Genomic DNA, 27,680 nt, shown 5'->3' with positions numbered 1-27,680 from the left:
ACTGGCGATCGTCGCTCAACGAATGAATACAAACAACGGAAATTACACAAATAATATTACATTTATTGACATATAACGCTGATGATACACACATCCACTTATTCCCCCATACAATCTATTGTGATGATAATAAAATATTAAATGAATGAGATAAATACATCTGATTCAAATTTCGTTATTCAGCTCTCTTTTAATTGTACCGTTCTATCATTGCACTACATTAAGAACTCACCAAAGTGATTTTTCCGTTTATATCCTGAAATTATTTACATCCAATCAAATTTGTAATTTTTCACAAATCTTTTCTCCAAACGATTTTCTTGCTTTAATTTACATGACCGTGTAAACGAGACCCCCCCCCCCCCAAAGAAGACTTGGTTATATTTTCTATGAAATAAAACAGTTGAACGCCAGGGTTGATATAGGGACAAATATTAAGTTCAATATAGGTTTTTACTGGTAATAAACTATTTTCAGATTCCAGTAACAAAAAATGCCTATTTGTTGTTCAGTTTAGTACCATACTTCATGTGTCTTCCTTGGCACTCATACCGGTTAGATAATTCTAATTCACCTCCTATCGACAAAGGAAGTCAGGTACATGGGTAGTTGCACATGTCACCTGCTTGCACTCATTAGTCACATTACTCCTGCAACTATGCGGAATCCCCACCGTATGATGGAGCTTAGTCGTAATAATCAACATTCGTTCGAATCATACATACTCTCTTGGCGACCATGTTATTAAATGCCCTCACAATAAAAACTTAAGCCAGATTCCTCTGACATAAATGAAGGCATATTATATTTATGATTGTACGTACCAGATACACGCCAAACAGGGAATGAGCTGCAATCGTTAAATCATACAGGAGTATGAGTGCAGTATGAATCGAAATTACACGCAGTAAGATATTATCACAAAAGTTACTTACTCACGTATAAGCTATCCCATACTGAGACTTTAATCCAAATACACAAGCTATGAGCTATGGTACCCATCGCCATGGCTGAGCAAATCAGTCACCATACATTCGTGGACTAATCGAGATACTTCAACAAGGATGTAACTAAGTCATGCATATAGGGTCAAAAGAGCATACACACTGGGAGACCATTCAGCTACGTCTAACGAACATACTCAGTACTAGAGGTATCTACGTATGCTTACACTATTATTTAAACATTTTCATAACTAAATGCTGAGTACATTCAATCTACCTGTAGTAATAATGTATCTTTATATCTATCCCGTCTTTCCTTTCTACAGTGACAACATGCCATGCAGCCGACATAAGCTACATGTATCTCTATATCTACCCCTCCTTTCCTTTCCACAGTGACAACATGTCATGGTGCCGACATAAGCTACATGTATCTCTATATCTACCCCGTCTTTCCTTTCTATACTGACAACATGCCATGCAGCCGACATAAGCTACATGTATTCCTATATAAACCCCGTCTTCCCTTTCTACAGTGACAGCATGCCATGCAACCGACATAAGCTACATGTATCTCTATATCTACCCCGTCTTTCCTTTCTAGTGACAACATGCCATGCAGCCGACATAAGCTACATGTATCTCTATATCTGCCCCGTCTTTCCTTTCCACAGTGACAACATGTCATGCGGCCGACATGTGCTACATGTATTTCTATATCTACCCCGTCTTCCCTTTCTACACTGACTACATGCCATGTAGCCGACATAAGCTACATGTATTTCTATATCTGCCCCGTCTTTCCTTTCCACAGTGACAACATGTCATGGTGCCGAGATAAGCTACATGTATCTCTATATCTACCCCGTATTCCCTTTCTACAGTGACAACATGCCATGAAACCGACATAAGCTACATGTATCTCTATATCTACCCCGTCTTTCCTTTCTACAGTGACATGTCATGCGGCCGACATGTGCTACATGTATCTCTATATCTACCCCGTCTTTCCTTTCTATAGTGACAACATGCCATGCAGCCGACATAAGCTACATGTTTCTCTATATCTGCCCCGTCTTTCCTTTCCACAGTGACAACATGTCATGGTGCCGAGATAAGCTACATGTATCTCTATATCTACCCCGTCTTCCCTTTCTACAGTGACAAAATGCCATGCAGCCGACATAAGCTACATGTATCTCTATATCTACCCCGTCTTTCCTTTCTACAGCGACAACATGCCATGCAGCCGACATAAGCTACATGAGGACCACGATACAAGAGCATTTCTCCAAGATCCGACATCATGAAACAAATCCTACGTATAAAGAATTGGCAAGAACATTCATCTACCAAGAGTTTCGGAGATTTGGACTTGATACTGAATTCAACAACTTTACAACAACCGATAATGTTTGTTTCAACACTCAGTTTTATGACATTCACCCTCTCTTTATCTCTGTCTCTCTCTCTTACTCTCTGCGTGTGCTCGCGCGCGAGCGTGTGTCTGTTTATCAGATACACACACAATTGATCGATAATGATCTATTTTTAAAATGTTTCATTGTTTGCATATTTCTCTGTTCATTTCTTTTCATTCTTCCTTCCTTCCACTCTTTTTTCCTTGTAGCCTTGTAATTTGTAATGGCTTAATGTAAATTAGTTGATACGTGCTGTTGTAGGCAATCTGCTTTGATTGAGTACCCTTACTAGCCGTGGGGTTAATATCAACCCGTATATTTTCTATTCATTTGAAATATTACGCCAATTTCGAAAGTTTCACTTTTTCCTGCGTTTATTGGAAAATGCACGAGATACGTTCCGTTGCGTTTGAGATCTCTTACCCCCTTTCTCTCTTGCTTAGTTAAAAAAAGTGACCTTACTTGGAATTAGCTTACACAATGCTCAATACGTAGCGTGAACAACTACTTTTACTTGTAGACACTTAAATACCTACCTTTCGTATCGGAAATGCAAATTTTGGCGATTTCTTTATGTCATTTGTATCGGTTTTAGTGAAATAATATTTCCTGAAAAAATAAATTTCATTGTTTCTTTGCAGGTACTTGGGTCCAATATTATTGGGATCCTGAAAGGAAAACGGTTTGGGACTTTCGAGGACAGAATTGCAGGGATTTGTGCACATTATGACACAGTCAATAATTCGCCAGGTATCAATTTAGTACAGACCGTTATGCACACGTGAAGTGTGGCAGATTTCATTGAATGGCTATCTGCATTAACACAATATAGGATGAATAATTTAGTGTGCTTCTGGCCAAACTCTGTTTCTTGTAAAAAACATTGTTATTAATACAATGTAATAAAACATGACATGCTACATGCTCATTAATATTTACAAGATCTTAAGGAAACAACATGTTTAACCTAGAGGGTTATCTCAAAAGGCACTTAATCTTATTAACTACTTCAACAACAACAAGCTTTACTAGACCAACTATAGTCTCGTGCTGTGCAATATAGGTTCTCTCACATAAGTTGGTAGATGTTCTAACCAAACTTTCTCAAACTTATTTGCTCCGCAATTAACAAGTACGTAGGAAAGTAGTTTTAGCTCGCCCCTACGAAGTAGAGGAGTGCTATTGTACTAACGCATGTGTTAGCGTCGGTGTATTTGTCATCGACAGCGCATGTATAAAAACATACCCATACGTGTATCTTCACTGGGTTCAAACAATCGTTTTCTTCCTCTGGCCTTAACACTTGTTTAGAGATGGTTTCACAGGATGAACATTATGAGACAAAGTCTTGACATACACGTACATTATTTGTAAAGTTTTGGTTAAGATTGTTGCGTTCAGCCTATGTGTTGCCACATCTTACATACCTAACGACACATGATGAACGGATGCCTTTTAACAAATATTAGACCATCATTGCAAACGTATGCGAATGTGACTGATATCTCACCCTGAAATGACCTTGGTTATCTTTTTTTGTTGCTTTAAATATATTTCTTGTGCTGTGTTTATGCTAAAATTATGAAACTTGAAGATTATGCTTTTCATTTCGTATCATGCCCTTGTAACAAAAGATCTTTGTGGCCAACATTTCTTATGTTTTTAATGTAGGTTATGTTTTCGTTTAGCTTATGCTTTCATTGGCCTTTTGAACCCTGTATACATAATATTTTACCTGGCATTAAACTCACAACAACAACAACAACAACAACTTATCCTACCTAGAGTCATGAGCTGATATATCTTAATGAGTACTACACCCTCTTTTCAGAAAGGTTCATTAAAGCCAATCTTGGTCCCTCAACTGATATTTATTACATTTTCATGCATTGTTGATACTAACATAGAAATTGATTATGATAAGTATTTCTGTTATCAATACACATTTGCATAAAAAAGACCACTTCGACACTTATTGCATCTTTTGCTGGCTTTGGTTATCGTTCTGCGTTTAGCTTGTGACCCAAAGAATATGATGGCATCATATACCCTTCGTACATGCATGAAATACTGTGAGAGGATATATATTGATAAATACTATATCCTTGTCGATAAACGAGGTGTGTATTACCTATAACTCATTACTCGTTGACCTTGTTTGAATATTATGCTTAATGTTTATTTCTGAGTGCTAAGAATCATAAGACTGGAAAACTGGACGCACCTCTGTTATTTACAGACCCTTGCAAGCAAAGAAGGTCACTGTCACCGATACGTTATGCTTTGCAGAGATAGGTAAATTATTTCTTTAGTGCATGACCACATTGGTATATATATATATATATATATATATATATATATATATATATATATATATATATATATATATATATATAAAATCCAACACAGACTAATTTTCTGACTAGGACATATGGGACCAGGAATAAATATGTTTAATCAAAACGTTAATGTTTCTAATTAAAGGCTATAGAGTAGATAATGTGACTGGATCAGCGCAACAGGTTAACTTTGTCGTTTTGTACACGTGAACAAATGCAGCAATTCATACGTGACTTTGGCTGTAGGGCCTCAAGATAATTACTGATACATGAACAATACATTTTTAAGTCGAGCAATCACTCCAGGTCTACTCAAACCATGTGACTTTCACCCAGTAAAATCTGGCTTAAAGGCGGTAGACATTACTAATAGGTTCTAAATAACGTTTGAAGAATTTGTTTTTATATAAAACAGTAAAAAGGAACCGAAAATTAATCTAGTGTTTGTGTGATCTAATTGTCGTATCTCAACTTTGATACCATATAACAAATATCCTGTTGTTTTGATTTATTGTTTATACCATATCTATTCGTTATGCTTTGTCACAGCACATAAGAGGCTATACATGGCGGCCAGTTTAACTGGAGTATGGAGAACCTGAGAAAACTCTGGTAACAATCACGGACCTACGGTAAATCTACTGGCGAGCTTTATCACATACTCAAGCTGGAAGAGCTCCAGTGTTCGACCAAGGTGAGATAACTGAGCTCTAAGGGCGAGAGCCTTAGACCACTCGGCCACCCGGAGCCTCTAGGATAGAATGTACATATCATGCGTATGACTTTAAGAAACATGGGCACACTGTAGATTATGTAGTTGTTGATTAAAATTTAAAATTTACTTTCGTGAAACATAAATAATAATAAACATTGCAATAGAGAAAAACATTCAGAAAATGGGTCAACGTTTCTTGTAATGATTACTGGAGATTGAATTGATTTTCTGCTCGATAATTATCACTTAAAGTTGGTTGTTGCATTGGATTACTAGAAGTTTTATAGAGGCTATCCATACAATCGTGTGTTACATTATGCTTTCTATAGTTTCTTTCCTTAGGGGTCGATGACAACGGATCTGGATTGGCAGCCATGTTGGATGTCGCAAAAAGAATCAGTACTCTGGAGAGAAATAACACGGTTATATTTATATCTTTTGATTTGGAGGAAGGTAAAGAAACAGTTAAATAACAGCTTTTAGACAAGAGCATAAAGAATGGGACGATCTAAATTATACATCCTCATTAGTAAGGAAACTTGCTGATAATTCTAGGCCTCAGGAATCATACGTTCATCTGGTTGCAGTGCAATCCGGCCGATGAAGTCAGAAAAGTCAAACTATATTATGATATTTTTAGTAAGTAAAACTGAGACAAAAACAACCCTGAATATTCATATTGACACCATTAGAGAAGTCATTCTGTTTGTTTCTGATTTCCATTATTTTATATTATTCATTTTCATGAGATATAAACAATTTCTTCCAACATTTATGCTCGATAAAGGTTGAAGCATGATTTAATATGCTTACCATGGCATTATTTTGAGAGGTGAGTGACTTCATACGAGATCACGATTCTTCACGACGCATAAAATGCGAGTTTGAAATTTCCGGATAACCAGTATATCTTATTAATATTCGTTGATTTATCGATAACTGTCAATAAGCTACATGTTAGGAATGATTCGCTGGGACTCTTTACCAATCAAGATGACAGCACATGTTGCAGCATTACATAATAGTTTTGTCCCGTTTTTGTCTGTCTGAACCCGAAAACTGTCAAAAAGGGAGAACTATGAACCTTGATAGATTACTATATACAACGTACAAATTTGGATTATTAAAACGTTTTCATTTTTTCGTACAATTTAGGCAATCTTTTCTTTAGACATAACTACAGTTGTTAGCGATTTTCTTCGGAGTTCATGCTGAAAAGACAATTTTGATTTTTTGCAGAATTTGATTAGCTAATTAGTAGGAGAAACGTACTCAACGGATCAATGGCACGTATATACAAACAGTCAGGCACATTTATTTACAATAAATATATGACATAATGAAACCGATTTTGGTATGTATGTATGTATGTATGTATGTATGTATTTTGTGGGCCTGTTTGCGATATCATATACATGCAGTGTTTTGTTATATACAGAGGATGTCAAAGAAAACAGACGAATGCTAGCAAAGCTAAAGCAGTATGCATTTGCTTAAGTTATGTAACACAAACTATCTAGTTATCGGATCCCTTTCTTCATTACAGATTAGATGAAATTTAATTTGTTTGTGATGTAACCTCAGCTCGTATGGTATTGTTTGCTTCAGATGATTATAACGGAAGTAAATATTTTGTTGCACAATGGCTGCCCGGATTCCTGGTCACTAAAAACAACACAGTTCCCTTGAGTTATGCAAATCAGACGAACTTACACGGATTCTATGTATTGGACACCATCATTGAGTATAACACCAGTGTACAGTCTCAAGAATTACCCAAAGGTTTGACAGAGGATGTGGTAAGTATCTTGACCACGTTTATTTTTGTACCCAAACCTTCATTCAACGCGTTCATCATCATCATGAGTAAATCTTTTAGAGTGGTATAAACGTATTTGCTATGGGAAACGATTTCCCGTATAGAGGAATTAGAGGAAAGCCATCCTGACTTTTTAAGTTTTAAGACGAAAATATTATTATCTATTAAGTCCTGAACTTAAATAATTCTGATATCATACAAAATGTTTATAACACACTGTTATTAATGACTTTTCTTTTAACATTGAAGAAGGCTGACCCTTACAAAACTGTTTGCCATGATTTGGTTGTCATTTTGCAGAGAACGTAAACCATGTTTGAATAAGATCCTTTCAGAAACCGTGAGGTCATTATTTAATTATATATTTAATAAAATCAATCACAAATAATATATATCAAATATATATGGCCACAGAAAGCTCAATGATTTTAGTTATCAGTATTGCAACTGAGCTTATGTATTGAGGTTGCCTTTAAATGAAAACTTTTTTATGTTCCTTGAATGAATACACTTAATGAAAAAATATAGGTAGCGAACGTTGGTTCTAGTTACGGATATGGCTGATCTAACATTCGCTTCAATAGTCTGGGCAACGCAAGCCGCTATGATGAATGTACCAGTAGTAGTGAGGACTCCAAGTTTATTCTCTGTGTCCTATATTGATTATTTGCAATAACGCTAACACGCGTATATTTCAAAGGAAAGAAAATTAAATCCGATGTTTGTAGCAACGATTAAACGAGTCCCTATCGTCCCACTATCATATTATCGCATCATCGGAATGGATGGAGTAAAATCTGTTATAGGTAAGGGCACTCCAACACTCGATCGTAGAGATCAAGAAACAGACACTATTCCATATTTGTAAACCAACAGGAAGCTGCAACAAATCGATGATAATTTTAGTCCAAACGTACTAGATATTATTACTAATGTGCTCTTATTTCGGGACAGCAAATCACCTCTGGAGATGGATTAAAACAACTTACCACTACATATAAGTCTTGTCTTGGTACTAAACTTAAAACTCAATCCAATCCTAATATTGAAAAAACTATTTAGCGGGATATGTTATGTTGAAATTCGGTTCTTCTAATAAAATTATTAAAAATTATTGATACTTACTTTTAAAAAGATGTCAGCGATGACTTTTTGAAAAGACAAATACAAAGTGCGATATTAGAAAGTCGACAGAAGAAACTGAACTGGGCAGTGTTGATGAAACCAATTGCTTTCTGAGAGCTTTTCTTTTGGCGTTGACATATACACATGTACTAGAATTAATAAAATCAGGTTAACAATTTTGGGTTCATTTCAACATCTGAAAACTGCTGCTTGGACGTAAAGTTATTTACCTGAGCATGAATTCAAATCAAATAACAATAGCATAAATATATTTGCAGCAATCTCAAAATTCCTCAAGTGCCTGACTAGAAACAGCTAATGGGGAGAAATGCTACGTGATTGTATGCCAAAAGAATACAAAAGTGTGCACCAATGTTTTGCGGAGCACACATATTGTGATGCATTTAGCCATCATTATATTTTACAGTCTAATATTGGCATAAATTGTCAACTGATGTAATTAATTCTGAAGAAAACAAATATTAACCCTACATTTTGGAACTAATTTTTATGAGATAGTAAATGCCTGACAGATAAAGTGTCGATAAAAATGTTAGATTACATAATTATTACGTAAGCCACATATTAATTACACTATATAAAACAAAACTTATATTACTCGGTTTGTTCGACGGTACCAAACACTCACTGCTGAAAATACTTTCAAGCTATTAAATCTATGACAGCAAAGTTAGATCGTAAATAAAATGGCTGGACATATTCAGCAGTTCAAAATTGGAATGGGACTGCGTTGTTAGTGGTGACATTATCTTTCTATTAGTGAGTGATAGTGTTACGCATGAATTGTATCGGTGGATACAACAAGAGTTTACAAAAATGCAGCAGCTAGTATAAAGTGTAGCTAAGCCCTATCATGAATTCTTAATTTGTAAAGAAAAACGTTTTACCAAAAACACAGTTAAAATGACCAATCTTATTTTCGCACGTTTCAGCAACATTGACTGGTATTTATTTGTGCTACTTTCATTTGCAATAAACTTTGAACTCTTGCAGTCTTATTCCAAGATAAAGGTTAAAAAAAACATGTATTTGAGTCATTGTTTAGAATATTTTGCACCAACTTTAAAATTACATTTGTGCTACTAAGCATAAGGAGGTGAAATGTCTTAGGTTGACAAATCGCTAGAGAGTGTATTTTTAGAATAAATATTGACCCAAAACGTAAATAAACATAAGCGTTAAGAAAACTGGATTTCTTCTCTATTGGAAGCAGAAACTTATGTCAATTATAATGCTTGCAACAATACAAATGTCCGTGGTTAATTAATTTCAAAATGTCTAAATGTTACCTATTTCTTATTTACCTGTATCGATTATTATGCTTAATGATATAGATCTCGAACACTGCTTGTACTAAGTGCTCTATAAGACAGTATTATACCTGTACTTGTGTTCCTGGAAATTTTAATGGCCGAAATAGACCTAGAAATTTCCAGAAACACAAATACAGGTATTAGACTGTCTTTATCATATCTTGTAATGCAAACGTCTTTTCTTTTCCATACACTGAATTACCAACTGTTAACTCTAAAGCACCTGATCCAATCATAAAATATAAGAATTATACATTAATCATAACACATTTCTATCACCGCAAACATAGGTAGATGATTATAGTTGTCATTTGTTCCAATAAAAAATGTCTGGCACAAAATCTAACAGTATGGCATTTCAGAAGCCAGAACCTTAGTTCACTTTTTAATCCCACTAGTAGTAGCGATTAAAGATTATACATGCCATTTCTTTTGCCGATTCGCAATGTAAACTGCAGAGTTGATCGAAGCTAGAGCAGGAGCACTAGACCATTCGAAAGAAACAATCAGGCAACAAGAGATGGGTATTTGAGTAATGAATAACTTTTTGATGGTTCTGCAATCTATTAGAAATCGACAACTAAATATATTGATTGATATCTACCATTAGAGTAGGAAGTAAAATAAAAATACGCATTTTCGCTCTTTTTCTAGTCATAATTGTTTTAATCGGCTACGTGTTTCTTTCAATTTTTTTTTTACATCTATTGAAATGCATCCTAAATGAAAATATACATCCCTCTGCAACAACCAAAAACACGCCCATGCATTCAAAGTATAAATCAAACACATCACGGTATTACAACTATCCCAAGTACTTTTATTAAATCTGTAAACTATTTACAGGTTGTCTTTCCAAGTTTAGGCTATACCTTAGATTTGTACAGGTTAGTTTTGATATACGTTTAGGTATAAAAGAGAAATGAGATCTTATTAACTCGCTGATAATTAATCTGGGTAGAATGCCAATTAAAGACATTATATGTTCAACTTAGATGGCTTTATCATTTACATAAACTACAAAGATATGAAGTTACCAACTATTGTAAGAAGCAATACGAAATATATATTGCATTAAACCACCGACAAACATATATCACGAGAGCTCTTTCCATATACTTACACCAGAGCTTTTGTGTTTATTATAAAAAGAAGTAAGATTTAGATTCCGTTAAGCATCCATAACATAACGGTTCCCTGTCCTCTCTTCTTGTATGTTCTCCCACAGGATTTAAAATTCGTAATTACGCTAGAAGAAAACAGTGATTCTATTCTGCATTAATTGCTCAATCAATCAGCGCGCAACGTACAGCAACGGAACTCTTTGTTACGAATATGCAATTAGAGAAAAAGTTCGCTGACATAACTGCTAATATAACTCAAATAAAATACCTGACTCGCCTGAATGAGTCTTAGATATAATAATAGGTGAATAATTCAAAATAAAAGAATATTAAACACTGAGTATTTCCTACGAAAAAATTGGAGTTAGGAATGTGAATCCGAATAATGAATTATGCATTTGAAATGCATAACAAGGAATATCAGATACGTAAATATTCACGTACCTGCACGGATATCAAGAATGATTTAAGCGGTGATGTTAGTTTTGAAAATAATTATAAAGTTCTGTAGGATATGTTTCACATAAATATTATAAATAAATGTATGAGACATTTTTTCAGAATAAATGGAAAATGTTTAAACAATAGTCTTCTAAAAGTGCTTTTATAATGTTTATGGTGTTTGCTATATATGTAGGATATGACAATCAAACAATAATTATCAATGTTACCTTGATATTAAAGTGTGGTACTGATGATAAAATAAAATCTTCTTAAACAAATAACTACCCAAATTAAATAGTAACCGATTGATAATCGAAGCATTTCTTCTGTCGGCTGAAAGAACCTACCATTTTCTTCAAACAAAGAAACAAACACTGTATTACCTACACAAAGCTCCATTTCTATTAGGTCTAAATGACGCTAGAACTGAATAGAATAGGCACTCAAGAATATATTAATATAATATTTCAAACGAGCTTCGTATCATGATAATTTAAAATGGTATAAAACAAACTAAATGGAAAGTGCTATACAATTTTGATTTGCTTTCACTATTTGATTTCATAATTACAGTGTGTCCATCTTAGTAAATCATGGTGATATACTTGACATGTAGAAAGAGTGTTTGGTTGAAACATTCCAATGAACCCATATTTTATTTCTGATTGATGATTATGCTTAAAGATGCGAATTTTAACTTTACGTCTGTACAGGCCCAATTAGATGTTAACATTTTGTGACTTTATACGCTTTGTGGCAGACAATAACGAATTAATGTTCGGATCATATTACATAGTCTCAGAATCACAATGTAGAAAATAAAGGAAAATAATGTTAATAATAGTTTGTACAGTTTACAGTTAGGCCACATTTAGGGATGACATAAAATGGTATTACTTCTATCAATTCACACGATTGTTATGTTGTTTAATATTTTATGATCGTATAGGTATAATGTTGACATGATTTAAAAACGTCTTATACACTTTTTACCATTGCATATGTTTTTCTGAAATGAGATTAACCCGGAAAAAATAATTTTACCTCCAAGGATGATAGTTATTTTTATTAGACACAATTAAGATATGAACATGAACGATCTCTTCCATTTTCGTTATCCTCACAAAACGATTTATATTTTTCTGATTTGATGGAATCGGGAAACCTTGTTTAGCCGAATGACGTAACACGGCGGCTCTGGCTCAATATAAAACAAACTATGGCCAACATAAAATGCATAGAGGTAAAACATGAATACGATGATTATTAAGTCAGCGAAAATAAGTTATATTCCCATAAATCCTTATTTGTTAACGAAATGAAACCCGCGATAAGGTTCCACACTTTCGGAAAAAGATTATATAAAATGGAAGACCTCAAGAGATTGCTCGTGAATCGTAAAAACAGCTTAAAACTGCGAGACGGACATTTAGAAATAGTCCAGAACAGGAAGAGCTGTTATGACATAGCTATCTTCAAAGATGCAGGTGACGAAGCCGAAATAGACTTGAAGCATTTTTGAAAGCTTTGCAACAGAGAACGTAACAAGGACAAATCTTGTAAATGTTATTGTACGTTCAGGCTACCTTGTAAATTGTGTACAGAGAAAATAGTTTATGGCTCTTTAAGTCGATGATTTTACATTTTAATAGGTATAGTTTGATCATATGAGAAGGGAAGCTGTACATCTAAACGATTACTGTTGTTACGACACTGTGGTCAAAACCTAATTAACATAAGGAAGCAAACCAACAAGTTTTTTTTAAAGCTTAACAAACAATTTAATTATCGAAGTTATACACTAAAAATGTATGATGAAAATACTGTATTATAACTTGAGTACAAAATAACCCTAAAATATTGTATTCGAGTCCAAAAGAATCGAATGTTCCGAATGATTTTCAGATCCTCGAATGCAACGGCCTGGCAATAACTCTGATGTATCAAAATGGCTCTGTCCACACCTTTTTTGATTAATTCTCAATCGTCCCAGAATATTAATGTAGTCCTATGAGCACTTTGTTGTTCTAAAGAATAATGCGAACACGTTTCCCTCAAATAATATCTAAACACGTTAAGTACGTATGGAAATGGATGTTACAACAAGAACATAAGAAATAAGAATGAAACAGTTGTCCATCTCTAGACATATATATATATAAACATATGCCGTGAAAACGCATTTTCTCCTACTAGTTACCTGACGTTTTCGCAAATATCTCACATCGTTAAAGAACCACCTGACCAAGCCTATCCAACGGAAAATAACTTAATTCTTCTAATAATCCACCTGACCCCGCCAGCTAATGAGAAATTACCCCAAAATTATTAACCGGTTGTATCACTGATATTATTATCAATGATGACAAACACCTAAGTCAAAACCTATTTATAAATCGTAATATCTGTACTCTTAATATCTTAAAATACGATTATATATATATATATATATATATATATATATATATATATATATATATATATATATATATATATATATATATATATATTGTATTATATATGATCAGTGATGTGTGATGTGATTTTGATTTTTAACGTAGCTTTAACAATTTTTCAGTCATATCGCTACGATGTCTGCAATGTGGCAGTTTATAGTGATGTCTAGCACTGGGGCATCATGCCGCAGACATGTAGCATGATGTCCCACCCAGTCACTTTATCCTGACACCGGGCCGACCAGTCCTAACACTAACCTCTTAATGCTGAGCGCCAAGCGAGGCAGCTGATAGTACCATTTTTTTGTAAGTCTTTGGTATGACTCGGCCGGGGATCGAACCCACGACCTCCCGCATCCGAGGCGGACGCTCTAACCACTAGGCCACCGGAGCGGTTTATAGATGATCATAACAGTTTAGTCATAACCAATAATTACACATAACATAAACAGAATCATGCAGCAAGCTTCACAAAAATATAGATATACATAACACTGTTTTGTACACTTCGATTACTTGTACATATCAGATTCATTCTGTTGATGTTAGTTTCTTATATCAGTTACGTCTGAAAAGAGGAAAAAGAGATTGATGATAATGGGCAATAGTGGCATCCTGTTTATTAATATCTGATGCATACATTTACTTGCTTATTATCTTGAAATCTCTTATAATCGCTGTGATACGATATGCCTTAGCCGCGACTTTCTTTACATTAGTCTTTTACTGAAATTATCATTTATAAAATGTATGGTGGCATACTGCACTAATCATGACAAATAACATTAGTTGGTTGACATGGTGTGTGAACGTAAAATGAAAGCTTTCTTTGATCGTTAATTGTGCTTGTCATGTAATGGATACTAAACTTAATTTAAGATCAGAAACCCACATAAAGTTTTTGTTCAGGTCCCTCAAAGACTTGAGCAAATGATTTATCGCTTTTGTTCCGTGCCACAGATAACGTGCGTCATTCACACTTGTGAAAATAAATGGAAATATCATTTATTGTCATCTGGTTGATTACTTACATAAAATAATTCGTCTAGCTAAAAGTATCTTCTGGTACACCCAAAATGGTTTCCTCCGGCAAAGGTTAAAAGACTTAGAAGGCAAACATTTGGAGGTCATGACGTCACATGACGAAATTGGTATTAATACGGATAAGAAATAATCTAAATTAGAAAGTCGCATCATAATAGGTTATCATTTTGACATGCATATTTGCCAATCAAAACGTGCAAATAATTAGAAAGATCAGTGACACAAAGGCATACAAATATCCACGTTGTGTATTTGAGGTCTTTATTTATTAATATTTCTCTCCTTCGAAATAGGTAGACTTTATCTGTAGTTATATAGATCAAATTCTCTCCTTTGCATGCAATTTTATCAGCTTGATGGCGATATTTCCGTCCGTGAAAGTGAGCGTAAAGGATTTAGTAGTACACATTTTTCTGTTTTTGTTTACCTTGTTTTCTCGTGTTGTTCAGAGAATGATTGGAAACGCAGAGTTTGAAAGAACAACGGTTGTGTAAAACATGTTTTGGTGCTGCGTGTATTACTATATTTTCAATTGTATATTGGACTCATATTATAACACTAATATCAATATACAGACTTTCCAGTGTATACTTCTGAAATATTGTCAGGAACCCAAAGTTAGTAGTGAATTTCGGAGTAGGACAACACAGTTATCTCCAAGCTATCAGGCTGATCTCGATCTTCACTTCTTAGCAAAGCGCTACTATGTACTTGAAGTAACACAAAGAATTTGAAGTAGGAGGAACCGTGGGATTTTATTTTTAGGCATTTTGTCAAGGTTAAAATGACCATACAAGCTAAAAATAAAACTCCTTTGTCAGTATTTCTTGGTATATACATGTAACTAAATCAATATATTTTCCTATCCTGCAGATGAAAACTTGTTTCAGCCAGTTCTACAATGACCTGGTAGCAGACAACTATAAAGGGGACTATATTAACAGCATCTACCGTAAAGGCGAAGATGAATCCTTAGACAAGGCTCTTTCCAGGGCCTGGCAATCACTTTCTGATCCCGAATATAAGATGAAAAGTTTGTGTATTCCATTATCTAACTGGATTAATATATCCTCAAGTGGCTTCAGCGAATTCTTGAGGAGCGATCACACCAACTTTTGGGCAAAATCATATCCGGCGTTGTTTCTTACAGATTCAGGTACAATTACTGACAAGAATTCCAATAAACTCATATATAATATGTCAAGTACCCTCACTTGTAAGCACAGCATTTGCACTTTTGCAATTTTATACACGTATGGTTCAGAAAATGTTTTATGATTGTACATGGGTTTCATGGACGGATAAAAACAATTAAGGAACTAGCGTGTTTTCACCGTTGAAAATTACAGTGATTATGGATATGAGATATGCGCTGGAATGTGCCATCAATAACAATCATATTAATGATGTTGAAATAGAAGATAATGAATAATTTTTCGATACATTATTATTATTATTGTATCGGCATTATACAAACATCATCTATCAGTGACGCAAATAAAATAAATTTGTTCCATGCTCTTAGCAATATTTAGAGGATTTCATTGTCAAACTTTCACAGCCACACTCAGCAATGTTATGTTGCCGTATACCTATGTATGCACACAGGCAGACACAAATTAATTTAACCTCTTATTATAACGCCCTCGTTCTAAAGTGGCATCTGTCAACCATGTATGTAACATAATAGAAATTCCATTGTTCCGCTAAAAATGCCATGCCTCTCCGCCTCCGAAAACCCATCGATCAAACTGCAAAATGATATTGAAGTTTAAACACAATATAATCAAACAAATAATGGTATCTATACATAAACGAAATCAACAATTCCATAAAAATCACTTAAGTTATTATCAATATATTTAAGTTTAATATTTTATTTATTTTTAAAGAGTTAAAAAGGATAAGTTGGTCAATCTTATCAATTTTAAACGTTCAGATGATACAGAAGACAACACAGATCTCTAAAAATATTATATTCTTACATAATACAAATTAATTGCAATGTTGTTGCATTTTGTAACAAGAGAACTGAGTACGTAATTTTGATAACTGTAGAAGCTATTGCATCAGACAATGGTCCGCTACCACGCGTCTTGCTGTATTATGTATAAATGTCCGCTACCACGCGTCTTGCTGTATTATGTATAAATGTCCGCTACCACGCGTCTTGCTGTATTATGTATAAATGTCCGCTACCACGCGTCTTGCTGGATTATGTATAAATGTCGGCTACCACGCGTCTGGCTTGATTATGTGTGTGTGATTTGGATTTGGATTTTTAATGTAGCTTTAACAATTTTTCACTCATATCTTTTCAATGTCTGCAGTGTGACAGTTTATAGTGATGTCTAGCACTGGGGCATCATGCCGCAGACATATAGCATGATGTCCAACCCATTCACATTACACATTATCCTGACACCAGGCCGACCACTAACCTCTTAATGCTGAGCGCCAAGCGAGGTAGCTGTTAGTACCATTTTTTTAAGTCTTTGGTATGACTCGGCCGGGGATCGAAATTACGACCTTCCGTATCCGAGGCGGACGAACTAACCACTAACATTCTTATCTGCATTTGGGGATATATATTTTGTATCAAGATTAATTAAAATGCATTTGTATATTTTGATATGCATTCATCTGCTGAAATGTGCATTGATTTCAATCTTACAGATGTACATTTGCACATTTTGCAAATTTAAAACCGGTCTAAGTCAATTACAGTGTCGAAATGTAAATACCTTTAAAGTTATGCATGTGACGTTTCACACATAAATACACGGGTGCTCAATAGCAAGGTACACACACACACACACACACACACACCTCTAATAGGCTGTCTTATATCATTCACTTCCGACGTGTATCACTTTTATGGAATGCATATGTATTAATAAGATTAGATTTTATCGTCTCTAAACAAAACATATACCAAGCTCCAGGAAGAAAAGTCTGATTTTTACACAAATGAGATTTCCATCTTTGTTTGGTTACTACAATAAATATTTAAAATTCGCTACGGTAAATGTGTCCCAAATGGTACCAAATCTATGCTCATATAACCTTTGTTTCAGTCATAATAGTGCACAAATTGGATGAACTATTATAAGCTTTTTTTTTAAAAAATATGCGTACTCGAGGATTACTTATATTGGCAGAATTGTTAACTTGTAATGTATCTCAAGTTAAATTGCATATCTCACACATAAGTATTATTAGTTTGTTTCAAATGAGACAATTTAGAAGCCATATTATACTCCATTCGCATGCACTGTTTTACATGCGTGCGCAACTGTATATATCCATGTATAGTTATAGAGAATTTAAATTTTGTCCTCTAAAAGAATCTGTATTCGTACATATGCGTACTTTTGAATTTACACTGTATACATAGGCCGTGCAAATAAGTGTTGTACGACATACAGTTAAACTCAATTATTATGTTAGTCACCACATCAAATAATTTAAATGCATTATATCCTTGAAACGTTGGTGAGTGTATATGACGCAAGGAGAGACGGATCGACTTGAGCAATATTAAATGCCTTCGTAGAATATTATGGCATCGTAAAAAATCACGCGACATGGAAAATCAAAATAAAAATGTTCCTTCTGTCACCCCTAGCCTTGTAAGCAAATAGATGTAAATATCAAAATAAATATCATGTTAGGTGAATAATCCGACTGCCTTTTCATACATGTTCAACCATTTCATGTCCTTATCAGTTTGTGTTTGATTGGAGTGGGACTTTAGTTGACACGTTCACACATTATCACGATGAAGAAAGGGGACCCAAGTGCCTTTCCTTTGGACACTTAGCCAAATTATGCAATCCGATATCTTTTGATTAGGAACCAACTGAACCACAGCGCCTTACATGGGGTTGGGAATTCGCGTTCATTCTGCCTGAGACAAAAGAGAGACTAAATGACATGAGATTTAAATCGATGGTCACCTCGGAAATCAATGCTCCGCTTCACCATTTACGGGTCTATTTCTTTATAGTACAAGGTTTTCATTTTGAAAACAAAACTCCAGTACTTGACACATATGTATTTAATGTGAAAAGTTCATGAATACAAAGAGTATCGAGGTTTTAAAGAGCTGATTTTGTGTGTTGTAAATTATTTATGTTTGCTACTATGTCCGGTAAATTCTTATGTTATTGCTCAATAATGTCACATTTATACCTAGATGTCAGTGAAAATTACGGATCAGCAATCCCCGCACTGGTGATCCGTCATTTCCACTGATATCATGGTATAGTTCTATTAACATTCACGTTTAAAAGTACTCTTCAGAGTGGGTATTATGGCAAAGTAATGTATATTGACTGTAAAATGAATCCTTAGTAGTTACTGCTACCACTAACAATGTAGCAACAACGTTAGGAGAACAACTAAGACATGGTATTCGGAAAGACAGAAATTTCAAGCTGATGATTTCAAGTGCATACGAATTTTCTGAAAACAAACACTCAACGGTTTTATTCAGGGCCACCTGTTTCTCTTAGAAAAAGACACTACACAATGATTGCAAAATCAAGTAAATCTGAAACCCCTTTCTCCTTGATTCAATGGCACGCACGTTTCACTGTGTATTTAAGTATTGTATCAATATTGTAAAATGATCAAGACGAAGAGGCACGTTTTATTTTTAGCCATTCTCTTTTGAATCAGAATCACAATGAAAATGTAAACATTTCATTCTCTCACATTCTGTCTCTGTTTTCAATATCTTCAACAGCATGCGTTCTGTCTCTTCAGTGTCTTCCTGTTGCCTTGATTTTGAGCATTTTGTGACGGGTATCAGTTCTTGTATTTCTAAAGCATTCTCCTCCTCCCCTTTTCATGCTTATTCTCTTTTTTCATACTACACTCCGAAGACCAGTTTCCTTTCTAATTGACAATAACATTAGGTATATTTTCCTTTTCCACTCGTTCATCTGTTTTTCCATTCCATTGACGTTGAATACAATCTCAAGACAGATATCTTTTTCTTGACACACGTATTATACTTTCCTTTTCCACTCGTTCACCTGTCTTTCCAATGCATAAACGTTGAATACAATATCCAGCCCAATATCCTTTCACTGACACACGTAGCAGGTACTTTACTTTTGTCTCAAGAGGACTAGCTTGTAGTCACATCCAAAGTGTACCTTGGAATGTCTAGAAGAGCAGCCTTTTTTTTACTCTTCCATCTTCTTTTTCATAGTATGAAAGCTAAATAAATTATACTCTTATTCTAAGAAGCTTTTTCTATGTATCGGTGTGTGTAAACTTCAGTCAAATTGCATTGTGGAATCAATATGAAACGATCCAACCTTTACTGATGAGAGACCAGATGAAGAAACCAAGAGAAGACGACGACATTCCGTGTTGTATCATATGCTGTCTGAAGCTATAGCCCGGGCACATACCAGTGATTTCGAAAATGACACGAGCAAGCCTAAATAAACACTCAACTTCTGACATAAGACCAAGAGATTGCAGATCCACCCAGAGAGAAAGTCGTTCAGTAACTAGCTAAGATTATTATCAAATTCGATAGACGTACGAAATGCCTTCCAGACAATTTAGAACCATGCCTTACACCTACGTGGTGAAATTAAAGAATTCGAGTCTGAATTTCAACAAACAAACACAGTTTCGTTTAAGCTGACACGTCACGAGAGCAGATGATTTTATCCCGTGCCAAGGTCTTGAGGCAAACGTATGCGGAAAGGAACGAAACAAAAAAAAATGGAAAAATGGCATGGGAGAACACTAAAAAATCGGAAAGAACCGAAACAATCAAAGACTGTATGTAGAATCCCTGAAATGCAAAACTTCAATACTCTTGTCTTCTCTCTATACGTTGAAAATATATACCCAACTGGTCTGTGGACCTTTCTTCAAAATGGAAATTACATCCACATATATCATTATCAAGATCATTTCGATGCTATTACTAGTATTACAGGATGCATTTTTTGTATTGTGCGAAACGTGATCAAGGATTTGGCCATAGTAAGCAACACATTCCGGATGTGTTAAGTGTCCAAACAATGCATTCCCAAAGGAATAGAACGAATTCTTTGCTTGACTTCTAAGTGAACCCATGTCAACCTCACTTCTTACGAACAACATTGCATAGAACAGGTTCCGCGAAAGAAAATCAGTGCGAATTAATCAGATTCTGTTCCATGTGAAAACTTCAATAAAACCAATACCTTCATGGCGCACGTTTGTCAAGGAAAACTTGCCGTTTTATTATTAAATAGTGGACTATGTGCATCAATGCTACATCCAAATGTTTGTGAATGAACTGGAGAAAGACTTCATGGAAGACCAACACAAAAAGAGAAAGAAACAAGTAGAGTTTATATTTTTTTACTATACACAAGAGACGGGCATTTTCAATATCTGCGCTGCTCATCGTGCTTATGTTGATTATGTACAAGAACCATTTATTTATTGTCCCAAGACAACTTGAGAAAATCTTTTCGATCTGTTTGCCTTGCCACCCACGATGATGACGATGTAAGGATCCTATGTAATTTCATCATGTGTCCTCTTTGACTACCTCAACTCCTATAGAATTTAAATTCATAGGACAAGCCACAACTTTTATTGATCCTAATCGCATTGACTTGTGTCTGAAAGTCAACGTTCTCTTAGCGATCAATATTTATCCAAGTGCCAATGTCTTCCGTTAACAATGTCATTGATTCGTTTTGTAAAGTGTCGAATTTTGAATTTTATTGAACCTTAAATTTGAATGCATTGAGCATTAAACTTTGATCACATTTAAACCAAAAATAATTCTTTGTGAAGGATCACTTCGACCTTTCTGCTTTTCTCCCCCGTGTCAGTGTTAAAACTTGAAAGGCTATCATTTATGACTCAGTGAGATTTGAACAAGGCATTGCAAAACTGTCCTGAAAAAGTAAACATTTGAGCTACCAACCATAACCACTTGATAGGAACCCATGTCAAGTTAATCATTTTCAAAGAAAAGTTGATATGCACCGTAGTTCAGAGATTCTAGTCTGTCTAGAATCTAACGAAAGAAATGATTATCTTGGGATAATGTAGAGCCACTGCGTACCATTGGGCAGAGTAAATTAAAGCGTACACTTTAATTCACAAGTAATGTGAATTTAAAGTGATGAACTTGGTTGAAATTCTTTAGTCTTAAAATTTCTGAGATAGGAAGGTTGGCTCCTCGGAAGCATAAGAAGAATAATGCTTTCCTCATTAAACAAGAAAAAGGACCAGGTGGCTGTATTGTAACAAAAGACAGGATTAAGTACTTGGACGCACAATTTCCAAAAGAGAACAGCATTAAGGTACGCAATTTTATTATTTCAATTAATTTTCTAGTTTTGATTGTTTGTTTGTGCAAATTTGTTTGTCATGACTAGGATTCATGTTAAGTATCGTTTATTTAATTTCAAGGAATCTGTTTATGTTAGAGTTGTTATGCAATTTATCTCTTTAATTTTACAGTTACTAGATTATTGATATAATTGACGATTGCATGCTATCCAAGTTTTCATAAATGTAGGATTTCATAGGGTTATATAAAATAATTTCCTTTGTCTGTTAGGATGATACTAATTATCGTGAGTTAACGATAATCGCATATTTATATTTGATTTTATAATGTTTATTTATACTTCTGAGTAAACGAAATGAAATTTTATGTATGTATAGAAAGTGATACGCAGAGCGATTTATGGGTAATTTTGTCCTTTAATGAACAGCTTTCTGGGGAGAGACGGAACAGTCAGAAGACGGAAATCCGAAAAAAAGAAGTGACAGGTTCAGAATGAACGACTAGGAAGTCCAGAAAGGAATGAAGCGTTCGGAATAGGAAGGCTCGAGGAAATAGGAAGACGTTGATACACAGTCAAGGGAGGAATGTGATGCAATCAGTCGTGGACATTGCGCTCTTTTCACCACTCGTTATTCTAATGAAATAAATTGAAATTAGACACTGCTATTAAATTCTGTTGACATAACTTAGAATGAATTAGAGTTGCTGCTATTAATTGTTATTGATTAAAATTTGTTATTTTCTTGTCTAAGGGGGCTCGTATTGCATTATTTCTTCCCAATACTCTTGCTCAGTTCTCTGTTGATATACTGTCTTTCCCCTTCCACTTGGATATAAAACTGATGGAGGTCATTCTCTAGATAACGCCAGCCATATCCAATTAACCACCCCTCTTACTAAGAGGACGACGTTACACGTTTGTTCTGCGAAGTGGACCAGTAATCGAATAACGAACAATCTAGCAGTATTATGGCTAATATCCGTACTGGGCGTACCTAGAACATCTGTCAACATATGGAAATAAGCCACGAACCCGCATCTGGATGCTTCCGTAGAATTGGATTCTGACATGCTGGACACATTCAGCGACACAAAACTGACAGAAGATTACTATTCTCACAATTCTGGTGACGAAGATTATGAGTACATCGGCAGTGTAGAGAAAAGTAAGGAGCGCCCGACGAGTGGACGGTATTTTACTCTTCCCATTGCCATCTGGATGAAGATCCAGTAAGAATTCAAATTGATGGGTAATCCAGCTTTGATGCCGGAGGAGACTGATAACTCGAGAAAAACAGGTCTTGTGTTAGGATCAGGTCTCCTTAAAAAATATATATGGCGCCTTACTTAACCGGGAGGAAGGTGAGGGGGAGGGACTAACCCAGCAAAGCAAGTCACAGAAAACAAACGGCCGTTTCCAAGACCACCCAGATCAAGAAAAATACTAATCTTATTTTCGAAACCAATTTATGTTTTATATATTTTTGCATATGCATAAATGTATTTGTCTATATCTATGTTGTTGCAAAACTAAACTGTAAAACCCATTTTACAACTTCTATGTGATAATATCTGCTTGTATGTAAGGGTATTGTTGTGTATCCATAAACACTTCCTACCTTGTGAGTAATAGTATGTTTGTAAGTTTGTGTGTTTAACTGTGTATATTCCATTCCCTTTTTTACATCCTATACTTATCGCTTACTGGTACGGGTGATTTTTTGAATAGTAATCCGATAGCATGTGCTGGATTGTATATGTGGTGTGTTAGGATTGTAACCAAAGAGGGTCCTGGATGGTGCTCAAGACATTGCGTTTTGGATAGTGTCTAAAAATGTTGCCATTACATTTCCAGTACGGCTGCATAATGTGGTCATCATGGAAATGGCATATAACAAACACAAAGTTACCATTACATATCTCTTTGTTCTATACACACTTTTGTGCCCATGAACCCATTCCCATGTTAAACTGAAGGACATAATTAAAATAGTATTTCCCGCACGTCCCTTATGATCCACTAAATCCTAACATGTGGCTCTAATGATCTCCCTATGATGACCCACAGTCATCTATTACTACCCATGCTTTCAATGTGTCTCAGTACAATGACATACAATCGCATGATCTAGGGTAGCGACATTTCGCTTTATTAGGTACGAATATATCATGTAACTCTGCTTAAACTGATGTACGACGCACATTATGTTATATGCTCTGTAGCAGTGAGGATACAATTCCTTAAGACATATTTAGACACTTTATACTATAGTTTGGAATTTGGCTAAAAAGAATCGGTTTGGTTTGCAAATGGGGAAGGACAATTTCTTCCATTCATTGCATGTTCAGAACAGCATCTTATTGACCGAGTCAGCTTTCGGCCTTGCACATTATAGCACGAATATAAAGGAATTATAATTTTATTTAATTTTCAGGAGAACACCGTGGCGACATGAAGTACTGTTATCATCAACCTTGTGACAACCTGGATATCATGCTGACAGACGACAACCTAAAATTTCTGGGAAAACAAGCAGATGCATTATATTGCAGTCTTCAGTATCTGGATGAAACGGGCAAGTATATATATATATATATATATATATATATATATATATATATATATATATATATATATATATATATATATATACACCCAGAGGTTAAGAGCGACACTAACACTGGGTTTAGTTCAGTTTAGAATTTTTAAACAATATATATTAAACAAAAATCATTTTTTAAAAAAATACGTTCAACAGTTGTTTTCACATTTATTTTAAACTATATGTTTAACACAATTGTCATTTTTGGGGGGAATTCAAAAAGTAATATAAAATGTAATTTCGGGTTTTAATTACGAAAACGTACTTAAGATGTCACTTATGATGCTAATTTCAAAACTATTATTTCAGATCATGATTTTAAAGAAAGAAGGTTGCTCTTTCTATTCTTATTAAAATATCTAAAGTTTTGAATCGAAGGATTATTTCAAATGTGACGAATGATGATATTTTAAATTTTAATCAAGTAATCCTGGTTTAATTTAATTATTTTTTTAAATACAAAAGATAGTTATTATATACCTCATTTCAAAATATGTTTAGAAAATAGTTATTTTATTTTATATTTCAAACGGTTATTCTAAAAATATAATTCACAATAACCTACATTGAATTTTAGTTAATATGGAAGAAACTGTAAAAATAACCATAATCCAACTTTGTATTTATATTTTGATAACATAATCGTAAATAATGTATGGGCTTTTGTCACAATGCAATCAATAGCATGTCAGATAAACATCTTGTCTGTAACAAAATTTCATGTATAACGCTGGTTATTGCATACGCATATCTCTGTTTCATGTCAGAACCATTGTCGGGTTCATTGTAGCAGAAATGACAGTTTAAATGCACTTAAGACTTGATATCGTTATAGAGATGCAAGATATGAATTAACTCTAACGGACTAAAATTGTTTCCTATTTCGCATGGTCCACCCGCGAAAACCAAAACGATTTTCTATAAACAGGTTATTAGTTCAAATGTCTATATTCTGGAAAAAATGTCAAATTAGTTGCTGCATGTGAATCACTTTATTATTGCAGCAATCACTCAGATTGTAACAAATAATTGCTACCTCATATTCAAATGCAACCGTACGAAAATATTTGTACAGATCAATTGCAAATTTAGGTTTCTCAAATGTCAGTAATGTTTCCCATAGCATCTATCATCATTTTTATTTTATTTAAAATCTGTATTCTTTGCTGACCACATGGAGGCCTTTAAGTACATACTCATTTGATATAAGCCTTTTTTGCATGAAAACGAATTCCAATACAGTTCTTCCATCAAGTCGTGTTGATACTCAGACAGATCACATTTATCAACATAAAATATTTCTGGAACCAATATATGCGAATGATAATTATAGTGCACGTATAGTGTACATTCCAATTCACATTCAAAATTGTAACCTCTTCTAGTACATCTTCAATTTCATTTGCTAATTTGTATTGCGTTAGCCATTTAACTTATTTTAGAAAAGTGTAACATTGCCCAATCGAATAAATTACGCGTGAAAAATTAGAACCTTCACGTGTTGGAGCATAGCATGTGGAGATAATATACTCATACAATTTTAGGTTATTTGCCATGAAATCTAATCGCCCTATCACTTTTGTAGGGTTTAGCGCCATTTGGTTCAGCACAAGATAGGCTATACATAAGTTTATAGGCAAGGATATATATATATATATATATATATATATATATATATATATATATATATATATATATATATATATACAATAGGTCAGTCCAACTTGCTAAATTACATTTTTTATGTTCACTTTGAGGGTTATTTACCCAATAGAAGGAGCAATAATTTCGAAGGGCTGATCTCTGATTCACGTGTCATAGATGTTTTTCTTCAGTCGTGTCGTACTTTTTCTCTTTGTAATGCATTACTGAATGTTAAGTTTGAATATTTGATCCTACCATCATATTGATTTAATTTTAATTCATTTTTATTGCAGATTGTGAGACACAAACAAAGGCAACTAATATTTACGCCACCAGAGGGTGTCCATATTTCCTTATATTTCTGATGACTATGCTTCTTTTGATACTGGTTTAAACACAGTGTTATCGTATGCTGTCAGAACATGAATCTGATAACACTCGCAATATATAGTCCTTTATCTGTGTTGCTATCCTTTATAAAAAGAGCTAAGCTCGACCTTTTGCCTACAATTGCGAATTTTGGGTAGAACTATATTTATTTGTCAGTTATAAACTATTATTTAACTTTCACTTCAACCTAGTGAAACAAACAACTATCACTTCTTTTTCTCACTATCTAGTAGACTTCAAATTGATAGAAAAAGATCAAAACTTGCACGGACATTGTTCAACGATTTTTAACAAAAAATCGCTTAGCTGTTTGTGTCATAATTGTTACAAAACGTTACACTGTGAGATACTGGTCCCAAAAAGATGAAACATGTTTTAGTATTCTTTTCATATCCTCGTATGATAACGTGTATTAAAAGCTACTGCATTCTATGATCAATTAAATATTCAATTAGGACATAGCCAAAGAGTGTTCCTTACACAAAGACGGTATGTGTATGTTTGCAGTAAATCGAAAAGAAAAGGATGGAGAAATAGTGTGATGAGTCAATTCATTATTGTGTAAAATATACTAAATAACTGCTAAATGAGTAATATGTAGTTTGTATTTTCTTATTTCGTTTGCTCATAAAGTTGTTTTCAAGAATAAATATATATCTAAACTTTTTATGTCTTATTTTGTTCCACTTTTAATATTGTCATATATTTTAATTTCATGGAAACTAATTTCACAAAAAGTGATGAACTACAATTAATTGTACATATTTGATCATACTACCCAGAAGTGAAGCTTAATACACATTTGAGAAAATAGTTTGCTCAAAGCTCCATAACCTTGGTGCTGTTATATATCTGGAACAATACAACACAAATGCGAATTAAAAAATGTATATTATGTTTGAAATCACTGCTGTAAATATAGTCTTTATATTTGGTTTTTCTTTGGCAGAT

At 34.3% G+C, this 27,680-nt stretch overlaps 1 protein-coding gene across 1 annotated transcript in view; it reads left to right on the top strand.

Annotated features, from left to right (window-relative positions):
• The window catches only part of LOC149775954 (uncharacterized), a 50,605-nt gene extending 23,211 nt beyond the window's left edge, over nucleotides 1-27,394 (top strand). Inside the window, exons 2-8 of the mRNA XM_089942812.1 lie at nucleotides 2,176-2,357; nucleotides 3,007-3,115; nucleotides 5,762-5,872; nucleotides 7,028-7,218; nucleotides 15,639-15,921; nucleotides 24,528-24,668; nucleotides 26,633-27,394. Coding sequence (XP_089798938.1) covers nucleotides 2,176-2,357; nucleotides 3,007-3,115; nucleotides 5,762-5,872; nucleotides 7,028-7,218; nucleotides 15,639-15,921; nucleotides 24,528-24,668; nucleotides 26,633-26,733 — 1,118 coding nt within the window. The 3' untranslated portion in view covers nucleotides 26,734-27,394. The remainder of the gene's footprint in view (nucleotides 1-2,175; nucleotides 2,358-3,006; nucleotides 3,116-5,761; nucleotides 5,873-7,027; nucleotides 7,219-15,638; nucleotides 15,922-24,527; nucleotides 24,669-26,632) is intronic.
• The last annotated feature ends 286 nt before the right edge of the window (nucleotides 27,395-27,680 follow it).

Source organism: Sinohyriopsis cumingii, chromosome 18 (assembly GCF_028554795.1).
Source record: "Sinohyriopsis cumingii isolate HCF-2022 chromosome 18, ASM2855479v2, whole genome shotgun sequence".
Lineage (NCBI taxonomy): Eukaryota > Metazoa > Mollusca > Bivalvia > Unionida > Unionidae > Sinohyriopsis > Sinohyriopsis cumingii.
This window is presented reverse-complemented; position numbering and strand designations above follow the sequence as displayed.